The 16,949-nt window shown below is 43.0% G+C and overlaps 1 protein-coding gene across 50 annotated transcripts in view; it reads left to right on the top strand.

Moving 5' to 3' along the window:
• Positions 1 to 16,949, top strand: part of PDE4DIP (phosphodiesterase 4D interacting protein) — a 147,832-nt gene that overhangs the window by 98,371 nt on the left and 32,512 nt on the right. For 28 of the 50 annotated variants that reach the window (XR_014052515.1, XR_014052513.1, XR_014052510.1 and 25 more), the window contains 5 exons: positions 5,184 to 5,272; positions 10,670 to 10,902; positions 13,925 to 14,360; positions 15,224 to 15,416; positions 16,533 to 16,649. Coding sequence is in view for 30 of the 50 variants with exons in the window: in XM_081486118.1 (XP_081342244.1) it covers positions 5,184 to 5,272; positions 10,670 to 10,902; positions 13,925 to 14,360; positions 15,224 to 15,416; positions 16,533 to 16,649 (1,068 nt within the window). In the remaining 20 variants the exon portion in view is untranslated. Of the gene's footprint in view, positions 1 to 5,183; positions 5,273 to 10,669; positions 10,903 to 13,924; positions 14,361 to 15,223; positions 15,417 to 16,529; positions 16,650 to 16,949 lie in introns of all 50 variants that reach the window. The other 22 variants (XR_014052512.1, XR_014052508.1, XR_014052514.1 and 19 more) reach the window with 1 other exon arrangement.

The raw sequence follows: 16,949 nt of genomic DNA, 5'->3' as shown, positions 1-16,949 counted from the left end.
GGAAGCAGAAGAAACCTGAATTTTTCTACTCTCAAGGAAATGAGGCTAAAGAAACAGCATTAAACTTCCCCTAGAAATGTGAAATGGATTACTTTACCTTAAAAAACCCTTCCTGCTCTGCTTGCTGAAGGAGAGTAGTGAAAAGTGGGATGAAAAATTGAGGAGCCTATTGATATGAGCTATCCGGGAGATAGTGAAAGACAGGGAAGCCTGGCATGCTACGGCTCATGGGGTCGCAAAGAGTGGGACACAGCTGAGCAACCGAACAGTTGTTATGATGAGTGGTGCTGTCCCTGTGTACGTTCTGGAGAGGCCTGTTTCTTGTGTTCTTTGAGGAACAAAGAGATCATAGAAGGAAGAATTCCTTGACATTACAGAATTTTAAGTCACTGAAAACAGTGCCTTCTGAATTATAAGCTTGTAAGCTGGAAGGGTACCTAAGAGATACTGTGATTTAAAGACAAAGATACACCATAAAGGAACTTGACTGCAGACAAGTTTTTTTTTTTCCCCCCTAGCTATTTGGTTCCAATATTAGAATGTCTAGTTAAAGAATTTTGTTTCTCAGGAGAAGCTTATGGAAGACTCTATGAAATCTTAGTTTTCTCATGGTTCTAGAAGGGAATGGATGCAGGTAAAATTGCAGTTTGATAGGAGACCTTTTTTCTTTGATCCTCTCATGTAGGATCATAATATTTAAGTCATCAATAGTTGGTTCATGAGGTGAACAGGTGAAAGTTCTTATAATTTCATGGTAGAGTACCTAAGAGTGAGAGAAAGGTGGGCCCAGAGGACATAAAGAGCCTGGCACTGAGGGAAAAACAGGCACTTGTTACTGCAAACTTGTTCATGCTATAAAGTTTGGCTCTTTAAATCACCTTTCAAAATTAGTCAGCTATGACTCCTATGTTCTGAGTAACTTTATGGGAAAATATTACTCCTTTTCTGTTGGTTGCATATACATGGCTTAAAAAGAAAACAATAATGACCATAGAGTAGAATTTGGAGAAAATGATCTTGTTGCAGCCCAGTTGGGGCTCATTACTGAAGAATTAAAATAACACTTCATGACTTTCCCTCAAGATTTATTTGTGCATGATGGAGTTTTAAGGAGTTATTATTTAATGATGGTTAATCCTATTTGTTAAAATACCTAATCAAGAGTTCATCTTAATCTACTGATAGATCTGTGTTTTTTCAACTATCCTGCAAAGTAGGAAAAACTTAAGAGTGTTACTTCTAACCTCCATAGTCAGCAGTGAAGAGGTAAACTTAAGATCTTCCCCTGAAAACACTGTTGTTGTTTAGTCAGTTCTATCCGACTCTTGTGACCCCAGGGACTGTAGTCCACCAGACTCCTCTGTCCATGGGATTTCCCAGGCAAGAATACTGGAATGGGGTGCCATTTCTTCCTCCAGGGTATGTTCCCAACCCAGGGATCAAATCTGTGTCTCCTGCATTGGCAGGCGGATTCTTTACCACTGAGTGTTCTGCTGAGTACATTTAGGTTCTATGGCCTTTTCAACTCTCTACTTTCTAGCACATAAACTAGTTTGCCAATAATATTGTAAAATAGTAATAATAAGGAGTATACTGAGTGTATGCCAAGCACTGTTTCAAGCACTTCAAAGGCACCAAATCCTTTATAGCTGAAAAGTGTATGGAGTGAATATTACTATTAACCCTAAGAAGTGAGGGGACTGAGTTATGAAAAGGATTTGTCTAAAGTCACATAACTAATGATGCAAGCAGAAATCTAACCTAGGCAATCTGACTCTAGAGTCCATGTTCTCAATAATTATGCCATCCTCAATTTAAAAAGCACAAAAGTATGACCTTTTGGCTCTGTGATAAAAAGAAGACCTTATATTTTCATACCACTTAAATTTTGCCCAAAGATTTTAAAGTATTGTACTTTAGAAGTTTATTTGTATGTACTTTATAGAGTCAGATAGTTGATAGAAAATAATTCTTCAAGAGAGGGAAGTTTTGGTAGCACCTCCTTATGTGTGATTCAGGGCCTCGAAACTTAGGAGAACCACAACTTGAAAACTATTATTGAAGCCTCAAATAAAAGTTTTTAATAAAATTTCCAGTCTAACATGTGAAACTTACCCTGGAGATCAAGAGGCAAGTTAAATTTGAATGAACAGAGTCTTAGCTTTCAGTAGTTCTAAAGGTGGCAGAACATTTTATTTCATATTTATCAAACATAAGTAATAACTTCATCAATATAAAGTATAGTACCTTTAAATTAGAAATTTATAGTTCTGAGGATAGTGTTTTGTCACTTTGTAAAGCTTAGAAAAGGGTATTCCCCACAAAAGAGAAGTTCTTATTGTCATTTTAAAAACCAGGAATGTTAACAGCAGAGGCTTGTCTACTGTAAACTTACAGGTAGGACTTTGTATGGGATAACTTATTTCAATACTTTCTATATATATTTTTTTAAATTTACCCCTCAAGCAAACACATTCAAAAAAGCCTTTTACATTCAAATTGGTAAAGGCTAGGGAACCCTTCAAGCTGCCCTGAAGGAAGTACCGCAGACTGCTGCTGCTGAGAAAATGAGTAAGGAAAACAAAACCCCTATGCAGTAGAGTGTCAGGATGAAATGGGCATTTTGCTTTGTCTCCATTTAACTCTTAATGAAGTCAAAATCATGGTATCCTGCCTCAGAGTGAATTAAAGAGAGAACACTATTAATAGAAAGGCAGATGTGGCATCAGAAAGGTCGACAAAGGTAAGTGGAGGGCAGAAAGGGTGAGACAGAAGCCTTCAAGGCCAGTGACAATCACCCTTTCTAATCTCCACTTACCTTACTTCTGGAATCCTGTACAGGAATCATCCTATGATATGAGCCCAGTGTGGTATGGGGGGTGAGGGGGTAGGGGGTGGGTGAGGATCCTGACCTCATAGAGATGAACTTTCTTCAACCACAGGATTATTCTTTTCAACACTCAGAAGGGAAACAATATGAAAAGTGTGTTTTTTTAGTCTGTCACTAGTGGAACAGTTCATTTTCTTTGCAGAGAAAGAAAAAAGGGTTCTGATCTCTATTGTTCAGGGAATAGTGAACAACAATAGTATTGTTAAAAGTGAGCATAATACAACACGGTTGTCCTCAAGTGAATTAGCATCTTGGGTTCAATGAGTTCCCAAAGCAGCCACAGCTTAGGAATTGTGTTCATTTACCTCTACACAACCAATGTCCTGAAGGAGATGGTTCTGGGGCTGGTTTAAAAAAGTAAACATTGGAAATCTCTATTGTGCAACAGTCTGCCACAGAGCTCTAAAGATGCCGAGTGGTAAAGGTGTCTCCTTGTGAGTGGGGCTTTATTGAATAGGGTACTGCTTTGGTCCAAAGTTAACACAACATTCACAATAAAGATCAGCAAATGAGTCATAAAATTAAGCTGTTAGGACAACACGCTTTTAGTACTTTTTCATGAGATTGGCCAGGGCCATTGCAAGTACCCTGACATAACCTTGCAGATGCCAAGAGATGGAGTGTAGGTGTGAGCTGGCCCTGCTCACCTTGCCTGTAGAGGGTAGTGAATGCTCATTATTTATGCAGAGGCTTTCATTCATGGTGTGTAAGCTCAGGAGCAGGTTCTCTGCTCTTGGAGGAGGAGACAAAGATCTGATTTGTCACCGGAAGGAACAGTGAGTGGTCTCTGCCTGAAAGTCCAGAGATTTGCCACTTTGGCATGGCTCTTATACGAGGCTAGCTATGTAATTGTGGTCAAGCCACCTAATCTCTGAGGCTCAGGTTACCCAGTGGCCAGAAGAGGAGTTGTAACAGGTTGGTTTCTGAAGCCAGGGTCATAACTGGGTCTCAGGGTTCTCTAACTTGTGCGGGTTCTGTAAGACCCAAGGAGTATCAACGATACATTTTCTTTGGTGTCCAGATGAATTAACCATTATAAATTCCTACATTTTCAGAAGAAATCAGTAATGTGAGCCATAGGTCTTAATCTAAAATTTGATGAACAGTCTTATTTTTACAGATGTGGAGAAGAAGAAACACCATATATTTGTGCTGTCTGATATGGCAGCCACCAGCCGTGTATGTGACTATTTGAATTACATTGAAAAAGATAGACAAACATAACATTGGGACTGTTATAAGAAAAAAACTTTATGATGAAAATTCTTTTAAGAAGTATCCATAATTTCAGATACAAAATTATGAATAGTGAGTCTTTGTATTGCTACTAATTCTCTCAGTGCCAGCCAGAATTTCTTCAAAAGGATTAGACATAACAGGATAATATTTTTTAAAAGAAAATTTTACTTTTAGATGTTTGAAAATAAATCATTTCCTCGGGCTCAGTAGCCACGTGTGACTAGTGTCTATGGAACTGAACAGCAGAGGCATAAAATTGCAAAAACTCCTGTTGGTCAGCAGTGCCCTAGACATATATCTAGACCATGAACTGCAGCTGCTTGTCCCTTAGTGTGGGGCGTGGATGTTTGTGTCCCAGGGTGACTGTGTTCATTTTTGGTGAGTGAACGAGTGGATTAAATTCCTTTTAGACAAAATGGTGCAAGAAACCCTTCAGGCACAGGATGTTGGCCTTGGACAAGGGAGGGAGATGGGAGGAGGGGAGGTAAGAGGAAGGGGTTAGGAAACTGCTGAACCATTCTCAGCCCTAGGGCTGGACTAGACCTGAGCTGCTGTAGGACACAAGACCCTTGCAGAAAGGTTCTTCATCGAGGTAATCACCTCACACACGACTGATCCCAACAATGGAAACGTGTGAGAGGAGCAGGGCTGCCCTGATCCCAAGGAAATCGGGGACCCTGTCTGCACTCTGGTGGGAAAAAGTTGTCACATTGGGTCCATGTCACAGTAGGGAAAATTATTACATAGTGGCAGGAAGGAAATAATTCTGGAAATAAGTGAGAGGGGTAACCACTTAACAGTCCCACAGTCTAACAGCTGTGCCGTTGAAGCCAGCTTACCTTTTGAGGTTTAAGCTGGAGTGTTAGTAACAAAGGATCAGTGATCAACTTTGCTACAGCGTTGGTGCTGCTTTCCCTGTCTGCCCTGCTGGCGAGGGGGCCACTCTGTGGGGAAAGGAAGAAATCAGAGGCAGATGGCAAAATGAGTGTAATCTAAGCTGCTGTCTGGAAGGCACCTGCAAAGGGAGTCACCTTTCTCTTCTGGACCCTCCTAGGTACAGCTGCCGGGGACGACACGGAGGATGCGAGCACGGAGTTCACCGACAGTATCGAGGAGGAGGCTGCACACAACAGCCACCAGCAAGTAAGTAGGAGCGAGGTCCTCGGGTCCCGGGGTGGAGGGCTCAGAGCCCTTCGGGGACTGGTGGTCTTCTGCAGCCTTCGTGGGCCTGGCATGAGAAGCTCTCTTTGTGCATAAACCACTTCCCTGTCTTCCTGCTCTCCCTAAGCTTCCCAGCCACCTTTCCAACCCCCATTCTCACTCCATTTTTCTTTCCAATCCACCCTTTTTGCTCCTTGTATCTCGTGCTCCTGCTCTCTGCCCCTTCCTGCCCTTTGCCCCTATGTACCAACTATAGCTATAGCTTCAGAAGAATTTTTACTCACAACAAAACCATGGACACTTACCATCTTGAGCTTTTGTTACCAAAACGCATCCCAGAAGACAGTCACCAAAGGGCCACTTGGGGAGGCGGCAGGCCTGGCCCCTGCTTCAGGAGAGTGCTCTCTGAGGAACCGCTAGAGGACTGGAATGCCTCCAAAACCAGGCTCATTCTCGGGGAAGTCTCACTATATAAAAGACAACTTTGTTGGGCACCTGACCATCTGCTCAGGTGGTGATGCGTCAGTGACCAGCGGATGACACTTCAAGAGCAAGCCCTGATCAGAACGTGGTACCCAAGGCTGAAACACTGTTCTCATTGACCATCAGTGAAGGTGTAACCAGCATTTTCTCCAGTTCAAGGGTAGAATATCCTGGACCTCAGTCACTGAGAGTGATTCCATAGCATCCACTGGAACTCCTCTGTGTCTTCACCTTGCCCAGGGACATTTGGCAATCCTGTGTCCTAAAGGGACCGAGCATGTAGATTTTGGAGTTTTTCAGGAGCAAGTGGATCATTGGTATCTGTCGTTCTACAGAAGCACCTGGGCATTTCCAGGGATAGCTTCCTTGGAGCAGTTGGGAAAACCATGGGGGAAATGAGTCTGCCTCTTCATCTCCTGCACAAGAGAGAAAGGAGGCACGTCTAATAATCCTACAGAGAGACCCACGTGAGCAGTACCCAAACCTCACAGGATTGGGCACAGTCTGACTCTTGAGGACATAAGCAGTTGTCTGGAACACCTCCCATTCTCAACAGTTTCTCTACCTTCTACCAAGACCCGCTTTGTGTTGCTCTAGACACACCTGGCCCTAACTTCTCCCTTGAGTTCCTGCATGAGTTCCACTTCTCTTTTTGCTTGGACAGCTTCTGAGTCCTCCTAACCAATGCTTGTAACTTTAATTATGTGCACCGTTGCCCCTCTGGGCCGATCCCTCGCCTCGCCTCTCACTCCCTGATTGCATTGAGGATCTTGGGTGGGAGAGAAGGGTCTGCAGGACGTGAAAGTATCCACTCTCACACGGAGCTTGACTGGGATGTCAGCTGTCTAGCTGACACTGATGGTTATTAACTTTGGAATATATGAACAGGAGCCACAGATATGGAGAGAGCCAGATGTGGTCCAAACTATGTGTGATAGTAGGAGTTCTCCACTCTGATTCTCAGTTATAGGCAGACTGGTTTGTAAAGTCACTTCTTCCTCAACCTTCTTTTTCCTATAGCTGAGTGTGGAGAAATGATCAGACTGAGGTCAGTCCAACCCTGGAATAACCTGTTACATTGGCGCATTTGTACTTCCCTTGCAATATCTTCCCTATCCCTTGGCATGTGTTCAGTTGCTTCAGTTGTGTCCGACTCTTTGCAACCCCATGGACTGTAGCCTTCCAGGTTCCTCTGTCCATGGGATTCTCCAGGCAACAATACTGGAGTGGGTTGCCATTTCCTTCTCCAATCACTTGGCATAAGAGATACTTAATAAATTAGACAAGTATTTATCTGTTGGATGAAAGAATATCTTGGGTAAGCACTGTTTTTCTTTGCATCTCCTTTCCTTGAGAGTCAATCTTCAGTTCTGGGAAGGAGGTATGTGAAATCATTGTAAACTTACAGCAACTTTTCTGAGGGTTGTGGGCCTGGTTTTCCTGCTACCAATTAAATAAAGCTTGTTTTGTCATAACTGTCTTGTGTCCAGATTCTCAAAAATGTATCTGCTTGTTTCCAGGGAACTGGTCGCTTAAGGTTGTGCTCTGAGCTTCTCCTCATTGTGTGCTTGGGAGTATACCTTATTCTCAACACCAAGCTCCCTTCCTGCCTCAGGCATACACACACTTCCCCTTATAAACATATCCATCCAACTTTATGTTCCTTTTAAGGCAAGAACCAACTTTTGGCCAAAGCATATTGCTCCATCTTTATTTTTGGACTCACCCTCCTCAGGAAGTTTCAGGTTTGACCATAATGGTAATTTTCCCCAGGTATCTCACACACAATTCCATTCTCAATCAAATGTAAGATCTATAATACCTAGGAAATTCCTGTGAAGGAAACTAATCATCATTGTCTTTCTTCATTTGAACTTTTGCAATAGAGAAAATTAATCAACAGTCACAAATGCAAAGGAGAGAAAGGCAGTGATGAACCTGAAAAAAGGTCATTTTTAATACCCTAATGCTGTCTGAGAACTGAATACATTGTGGGAGGTATGGAGGAATAGGGCTAAATAAAGCCATTCGATTCAAATAAGAGATCAGGTTCGAACGTTGACTTCTTTGGGGCAAATGGAAAACCAGCACACCAAAAAGTTGAATTATACCATGGAAGCAATAGAACAGAAGAATTAGGAAATGTGAAAAACAACAACACCAACAATAATTTATGAGATGTAATTAACAATAGAACTAAAGGATTCATGCCACTATTGCATACACTGACGCCCTGGGGTTTTGCTTGAGGAAAAACAATAGAAATATTAGCTTTCCATAGATGATAAAGAAAAAAATAATTAAAATGCTAGATCCTGAGTCACTTTTCATGCATTTACATTTAAATTTTAAAGGCAAAGCCTCCAAAGTAAACTCCCTTGGACACTGAAATATGAAAACTCAGATTAGCCTGGGAACAAATCAGATCTCTGTTTTCTCATTTAAAAGTAAGAAATCAGACCAGATAAACCATATGGTCCCTTCTGGTATTAACATTCCATGGGTTTTATTTTCCCTTTTTAAAGAAAGCTAGTATATTTAAATCAATAAAAGATAACATACATCCAGAAGACACTTAAAAAATAGATGGCATCATTAAGCAGAAGGAACCCTTAAGGTTTCCCTGGAGTAGGAAATGGCCACCCGGTCCAGTATTCTTGCCTGGAAAATTCCATCAAGAGAGGACCCCTGTCTTTGGGACCCCAAAGAGTCAAACACAACTGAGCAACTGAGCACCCTTTAGTAACAGCAAAGAATAACTGTGTCCATATTCAAGGCTGATGGCAGTGTTTATTTTAGGTAAGTTAGTTGCAAAGAGTTTATGTAGAAAGATAATGTCACATAATTTAAATGAAAGGTTAGGTCATAAGCTTTCCAAAGCGGTTTTATCCAGTCCTCCTCCTTCATTCTGTCCCAAGTGCTTCATGGCACATGCAGGGATGGCCACCAGGCTAAGCCTGGCAGCAGAGCCATAGAGACATTCTCAGGAGCCTCCCGCATCTCAGGCTTACAGCTGCAGGTGGGATTGGTGCTGGGAAATGAGCACATGTGGGCAGCTTCTCCTTTCTTTGTCGAGAGGGCAGAACTTGCTCATCTCTTCACAACCTCCACTGCTGTGCTACTAAACGCTTTACACATACACACCATGAATCAACCCCACCACGCACCTGAAGCCTAGATTTTAGCATGCTGTTACGAGGTCCAAAGAAACAGTCAGTGGCTTTGAGCCAAACCAAGCAGATCTATTAATCACTGATTCATTTAAGCTCCTCTGAGCCCTGTTTTGTTCAATATATTCCTGATCTAATTGAAGGAATAAAGTTTATAATTAATTCTACAAGTCATTCCTAATCAAGTGGCTACTACATGATTTATGGAGATGCACATAAATATTTTGATAATGTTGATGATTGTAAATGGTTCTTTAGAGCCAGAATGAATTTGTGACAGGTACAAGTCACATTTATAGAGATAAAACATGACCCAGAAATAGCTGTGCAGAGAGGTGGAAAATAGGGAGGTCAAAATCAACCTGAAGTTAAGCAAAACCCCAAAATGCTGCCACTGAAAGGAAAAAGAAACCATTATGAATTGGGACATATGATTAATATTTGCCAGGCAAGAAATTCATGTACAAAAATAATTGGTCATACACTAAGTAGATTATCATACTCAGGGTTTGGTTTCTTCACTTTAAAGAGCATGATAAAAAAGCTGGAGAGCAGCCTAAGACAAACAGTAAAAAAGTTTAAAAGTTAAAAAATTGTTATTTGAGGAAAAAACCATACAGTCTGCTTTTGTTGAAATATTAAGGAGTAACTTCAAGAGTATCTTCAAAAACCAAAGGTGATGGGAAATTGTTTCTGCTTGTTTTTTTCTCACTTGCTTAGATCTGTGGAGAGAGTTTGGCTGGCAGCATCAGCACAGTGTTACCCAACAGGGAAGTTGGTTGCTAGACAGGTGGCCTCATTTTATTTTATTTTTTTAAATTTTCAACTTTCTGTTTTATATTGGAGTATAGCCAGTTAACAATGTTGTAATAATTTCAGGTGGACAGCGGAAGGACTCAGCCGTACATATACATGTATCCATTCTCCCCCAAACCCTCCTCCTAGCCCATCCCATCCCATCCAGGTGGCCTCAACTTTAACTTCTCACCGACTATAGATTGTGATTCTCCTGCTGCCAATGAAATTAAAGTTTCTTTGTCTTACCTGTTGCTGCTGCTGCTGCTAAGTCGCTTCAGTCGTGGCCGACTCTGTGCGACCCCATAGACGGCAGCCCACCAGGCTCCCCCGTCCCTGGGATTCTCCAGGCAAGAGTACCGGAGTGGGGTGCCATTGCCTTCTCCGTCTTACCTGTAACTCCACCCATATCCTATTTCTCTGGTTATGACTCCTGAGTGCCCAGATCCTTCCTCATAATCATCCTTGTCAGAGTCTGTGTTACAGGCCCGGCCTCAGGCTTTGAGCTCTGGTATCTTAGCCATGATCTTTGCAGTCAGGGACTCGAGTGCTGTGGAGCTGATGAAGCTTTTTGTCTTGTGAGAAGGCTCCCAAGGAACTCTGTTGCCCCAGAAAGAGAAGAATCAAGAGCATCCACACTCTCCATTCCTCTTTAAACCTCATCTGTTTGCATTTGTTTTGAGTTTGTTGTGTGCTTGTGGTTTTTCCTCACCCACCTCTGCAATTTCTTCCTGCTGCCCATGGCAAAAATTCTCCCTGCTTGTGTAGTGCATCCTATCACCCCAACCAGTCTCCAGGGACCCTATGATTGGGAAAGTCCTAGGAGGGAAGTCTACCTTTTTTGGTCCCTTTAAAGGCTGCCTTTGTGTTCTGATGTTCCTCGCAGATCCTCTTAGTGAACTAACTTCTTTAAACCATGGTTTTCTTTCAGCTCATCAAAGTGGCATTGGAGAAAAGCCGGGCAGCTGTGGAGACCCAGAATGTGTCTCTTGCTCCTCCTTCCCTGACAGGAGGGGACAGTAACAAGGGTCCTCAGGAGGAAATCCTCCACCTGAGGGCTGAAATTCACCAGCACTTAGAGGAGAAGAGGAAAGCTGAGGGGGAACTGAAGGAGCTAAAGGCTCAAATCGAGGAAGCAGGATTCTCCTCTGTGGCCCACATCAGGTAGGATGTGCCCCAGAGAAGAGGAGCCTGCCGACTGAGAGGCTGCTGTAGCCAATGAACCACATTGCTGCAGCCAAAGAATTCGTGCCACCATGGGGCTTCTTGGTCCACATCCCAGGTTCCATGCATGCATGGTTCTACAGATTCTTAGAAAAGTTAATAATACTAGATAACGCATGTGTGTGTGCATACATACTCCATGTTTGACTCTTTGTGATGCTATGGACTGTAGCCCACCAGGCTCCTCTGTCCATGGGCTTTCCCAGGCAAGAATACTGGAGTGAGTGCCAATTCCTGCTCCAGGAGATCTTCCCGACCCAGGGATCAAACCCATGTCTCTTGCGTCTTCTGCATTGGCAGGTGGATTCTTTACCACTGAGCCACCTGGGAAGCCCTGAATAATGTTGATTATCAATAATTACCATTTGAACTATTCAAATAAATCTGATCTTAATTCAGTATAAAAATGTCCATTATCTGCTATACGTATGACTGTTACAAATGGAAATCTCCCAGTTGTATGACTGGTATTGCTCTTTTGAATTGACTGGAATGTGTAAGGAATCTCCTGCTACCCAAGATGCTTTACTGCTGTATGTAGAACCAGAACAGTCCATGAGGAGGAGAGTTTACACAGAGCCTCCACTCATCTGTCTCTCAGCAGCACAAATCCTTGAATTGTGGAATAACAATTTTAATAATCTCTTCTGTTTTATTTACTTTGCAAAAGTGGGAAGTAACTTATTCATTGGCTAGAATGCTGCTGCTGCTGCTAAGTCGCTTCAGTCGTGTCCGACTCTGTGCGACCCCGTAGACGGCAGCCCATCAGGCTCCGCTGTCCCTGGGATTCTCCAGGCAAGAATACTGGAGTGGGCTGCCATTTCCTTCTCCAGTGCATGAAAGGGAAAAGTGAAAGTGAAGTTGCTCAGTCGTGTCCGACTCTTAGCGACCTCATGGACTGTAGCCTACCCGGCTCCTCCATCCATGGGATTTTCCAGGCAAGAGTAGCCCTACCTTTAATCTTTCCCCTCGCCCCGCAAAGAAGCTTGGAAAACATGCTGATAGCATAGGGATAATCCACTCACTCATTCATCCATGAGGGTCACAATTATCATGGCCTGCTGTTTAGAACATAGCTGTGCAGATGAACAGCTTCTAATTTATACCCTATAGTTTCCCTGCCTATTGTGTGCCACTTAAATGTCCCTGAGTCATAGAATAATGTTAATATTAGTACTTTGACATCTAGCACAATGTACCTTTTTCTTGTTAAGGAACCTCAGGCCTAAAAAGTTCTAGCAAACTTGCTCAAGTTTGCATAATAGTCCATGGCTAGATGCCTGTCTCCCAAATGTTAAATTCTAAGCCTTTTCTCCTATACATTTTATCAAACATTTTTTGAAATACTCTTGCTATCATCCTTTGTTCTGGTTCTTTTACTCTGAATCATCATGACATTTCCCATCTTAAATTCTACTTAAGCTAAAGCTTAAGTTTGACTTAAACTTCATTATGTGTAAACTCTGTTGTGCTATCATGGGTGAGAACAGTACATCTCTTTCGATCTCACAGCTGAATGTAGAAGCACCACTGATGCTGTAGAAGATAGACTATGTAATTCATAATTCTGTGTAATTCTTCTCTTTGGGGAAGATTTTGTTGAGCATTGCTTTTGTTAGTTTGTATTGTGAAAAGAGCAGGGTTTTCCCCCAAATACAAAGTTATGACATAACATTAAATATTCTTTATACCACACATGTGCCCCTTTATTTCCCTGTTACACCTCAGTTTTAGTAAAATACCTGTTTCACTTTTCTCCATTGAGGAAACTCTCACAGTCTCTCTGATTCCTACGTCCTAAACCACGTTCATCCTTAATTCACTCTAGACAAGCTCTGCTCTATTCCATAACTTTAGGATTCTGAGAAACGCAGTGAGAGGCACAGCCAACTGCTGGTCCTTCAGGCTATGAATTAGCTACTTCCTTTGTCTCTTCTGCTCATCAGTTCTCAATTTAACAAGCCTAAGAATCACCTGTGGAACTTAAATAAAATGTAGATTCTTAGGCCTTAGCTCTTAAGCTTTTTGAACAAGCACTTCCTAGGATTCTGCTGTTAGTATTCCTCAGGTCTGCATCTGATAACAGCAGAATTATATAACTTCTCAGTTGCAGACACTGAACTAACCATAGCACTTATGAGTTTCATGTAAGCATCCAGTGACTCCACTAAGTCAATGAAGTGAATTGCCTTTTTAAGTAAATTGCTTTATTAAAGCCATATTTTTTATTGCTTCCATCCAATCCTAGTAAAGGATTTGGTGGGAGGAAGGGCTGCAACCAGAATATTGTGGTGAAAATTAGTTGTTTAGCCCATTATATCTTCTCAGCAAATATGAATATTCTATGTGCAGCTGGCACTGTGGAGGCTCTGGAGACACTGGGTGAACAGGGCAGACGGAATCCCTGCTCTCATGAAGACGATGTCCTATCACAGGAGCCAGATAGAAAGCAAATAATTAACATAAGTACATTTGACTACAGTTCTGATTAGAGTTGTTTGTTTCCTCTGTGTTCCTAGGTCCCAATTTCTCATCCAGTGGTTGAAAAATGACTGATGATAATTAATAGAACTGTAGTCTCCATAATAGTAAATTTCTCCCAGGCAATGTCCTTTTTTATTTTTTATTAACAGTGTAAGTATCCTTGTTTATTCTACAGGCCACTGAAAATTAGAACATGAGGTTGCAAGCATGGGTAAAGACAAGTAGACTGTGTGTCTTGAGTCCAAGATTTTTAGTGATAATGCTGCCAAGTATTCATGGGAGTGTGGGGAATCTCCTGCTCTTCCTGAGCCTTGATTTCTTTGTATATAAAATAAGGGATGTTTTAATAGGTCTCTGAGGTCACTTCATGTACTGGGGTGTCTCTGAGTCTCTGATGGACTGACTTGTGGGTTAACCGGGCTCTTAGGAAATGAGGCCAAGACCAGACCCAGCCCCTGACTATGTATGTTTCTTGCAGGAACACCATGCTGAGCCTTTGCCTTGAGAATGCGGAGCTGAAAGAGCAGATGGGAGAAGCAATGTCTGATGGATGGGAGATTGAGGAAGACAAAGAGAAGGGCGAGGCGATGGTGGAGACTGTGGTTGCCAAAGGGGGTCTGAATGAGAATAGCCTTCAGGCTGAATTCAGAAAGCTCCAGGGAAAACTGAAGAATGCCCGCAATATCATCAACCTCCTCAAAGAACAGCTGGTGCTGAGCAGCAAGGAAGGGACTAGTAAGCTTAATCCTGAGCTCCTTGTGCACCTGACCAGGGAGATCAACAGAATGAACACAGAGCTGGTTTACTCTCCTGGAAAGCACCAATGCCTAGAAGAAGAGGGTGTGACCCCAAGGCCGTGCCCCAGACCCCAGAGCCTTGACCTTGGGGCTGCCCTCACAGTGGATGCTCACCAAGTAAGTGTGGGGTTAGATGAAAAGCCCTTGGAGAAAGGCTGGAAATGTCTGTTTTTACCTTAAGCAGGTCCGCCCCGTGGGTCAGGAGGTACCATGGAAAGGGCACCTTTGCACCACAAGTAGTGGTGGTGATAATGTTCCTCTAACATCCAGCCTTTAGAAAGGTTTCTTTTACAAAGTTATCTCATGAATATTACATGAACAATTAACTTCCATAAATATTTGAGTGCTTAATTTTCCAGGCAAGACACTAGGCGCTAGGCATTGGAAACAGGCAATAAGACTTCATCTCTGCCCTTCAGATACTCAACATGGTAGAGAAAGATGGCAGAAAACCAGATATTTTCCATAGGATGCAATATAGGGCTACACGGGGCTTTAAGGCAGCCAGTCAGTGGTATGTAATGACATCTCTTACTTATCACTGCTGTGTACATCACAGCTCAGCACAGGGATCTGCTCCTGAGCCTCAGAGGAACTGTCAGGATTCTCTAAGGAGGGGGGCTGAGCTGAGGATTAAGTAAAATGGATTGCAGAGGACTCTGAGAGGACAACTGGGCAGGAATGCAGGGAGAGATGAGTGGAGGTTTCCATCCCTTCTCTTTTCAACCATTGAACAAACATTTGCTGAGGGTTCCTCACAAACTCAGGTGGCACTGTGCTGTGTGCTGTAGCAAGAGATAAATAAAACATCCCCCCAGCTCTCCAGGTGCTCAGTCTGGAAAGCAAGTAGCTGCCAAGTGGAATGAGGAGTGTTACGACAGACACGTGGATGAAGTACACAGGGTTCACAAGGCGAAGCGGCCACCACTGCCTGGGGAGGAGCTCAGATGGCCCTGACTCTGTGCTGGTTGTTTTCGCAGCTGAATAACCAGCCCCAGACCCATGACCCTGGGCCGCAGTCAGAATTTAGCCTCTCGGGATCCACGAAGCACCTGCGCTCCCAGTTGGCACAATGCAAACAACGCTATCAGGATCTCCAGGAGAAGCTGCTGATCTCAGAAGCCACTGTCTTTGCCCAGGCCAACCAGCTGGAAAAATACAGAGTCATGTTTAGTAAGTCTTAAGTTCACCACAACTTGTCTTCTCCCTGAGAAGCTCATGTTTTGCAGACTTCACTCTTCTTTCCCAATCTCATGGCCAATTTAATCCTGACTATGACCTTAGCATTATGGAAGTGGATTGTTGTTGTTATTTAGTCGCTAAATCGTGTCCAACTCTTTTACAACCCCATTGATTGTAGCCTGCCAGGCTCTTCTGCCCTTGGGATTTCCCAAGCAAGAATACTGGAGTGGGTTGACATTTCCTTCTCCAGGGAATCTCCCTGACACAGGGATCGAATCCACATCACCTGCTTTGGCAGGTGGATTCTTCACTGAGCCACCAGGGAAGCCCATGGAAGTGGATACTTAACGTCAATTTTCAGATGGCAGAAAAGAATAAATGAATAAAGCAAATTTGCAGTGACAGCATAGGGAGGAGATGAGCTAACATCTAGCTTCACTGATTTCTGGTACAGTCAACAAACTGCCTTACCTCTCTCAACATATGTTTATTGTTTCTCTTCTGCTCCTCTTTGCACCACATTAGACTCTTCAAAAGTATACCATTGTTGTTGGTCTAGAACCAGTGCTTTCTCATAGAACTTCTGCAGTGACATAAATGTTCTGTATCTACATCACATGTGGTTATGGAGAACATGAAATGTAACTAATTCAATTTGGGGATTTAAAGTTTTATTTAATTTTTATCATTTTAACATAAAACAGTCATGTTTATAACACTTACAGAACAGTGCAGATCTTGGTGTCTTTGAAACTCTGAATTAGTTCTGCTCCATTCAAACATTCCCTGAGCCCCCATGAACAAAGCATTTGCTAGTTTCTCTGGAGCTTGTAGAGTTGATAGTATGTAATGCCTGACTTAAACATGTCTGGTCCCAGGGAAGCCCAGGTTATCTGTAGGTAAGATCACCAACGGGGAACAAGCTCATCTGGTGGAGAGAGGTCCTGCTGCCTGGAGCAGGTGCTGCTTCTCCTACCTCAGTCCAAAGAAGCATCTATCCCACTCTGGGTCTGACCTTCCCAAGGGCCAGAGTACATGCTGCTGAGGATGAGGGTGTATGTGGGAAATTCAGATCCTCTGTAGCACCCCCTGTCTGTTCCCAAGCAGGTGGAGCATCGGTAAAGCAGGACAGCAAGCAGGTGCAGGTGGACCTCCAGGACCTGGGCTATGAGACCTGTGGCCGAAGCGAGAACGAGGCTGAGCGGGAGGAGAGCACCAGCCCCGGTGAGAGCTCCGGTGTGGGGCTTGCCCTCCCCACCTAGGGGCAGCCTTCACATTTGGGTGCTGCTGGCCAACCCCACATCTGATGAGGAGCAGGGCTGAGGGGTGCAGTAGACCGAAAGGGACATAGGACAGAGAGAGACAGAAAGTTTGGAGAAGTTGTGCCCAAAATGAGGCTGAGTGTGAGTTTGAATTTGTACAATTAGTTTTCAAAATACTGCCTGTTTTAAAAAAAATTTCAGCATGAACTTCTTAAAAAAATGTTCTATCCAACTGATTATTTTAGAAAAAATACTGTGTATG

Source organism: Giraffa tippelskirchi, chromosome 5 (genome assembly GCF_054371585.1).
Source record: "Giraffa tippelskirchi isolate mGirTip1 chromosome 5, T2T-mGirTip1v1.2.pri, whole genome shotgun sequence".
NCBI classification, from domain to species: Eukaryota; Metazoa; Chordata; class Mammalia; order Artiodactyla; family Giraffidae; genus Giraffa; species Giraffa tippelskirchi.
The sequence above is the reverse complement of the archived record's forward strand: the minus strand, read 5'-3'. Positions and strand labels throughout refer to the sequence as shown.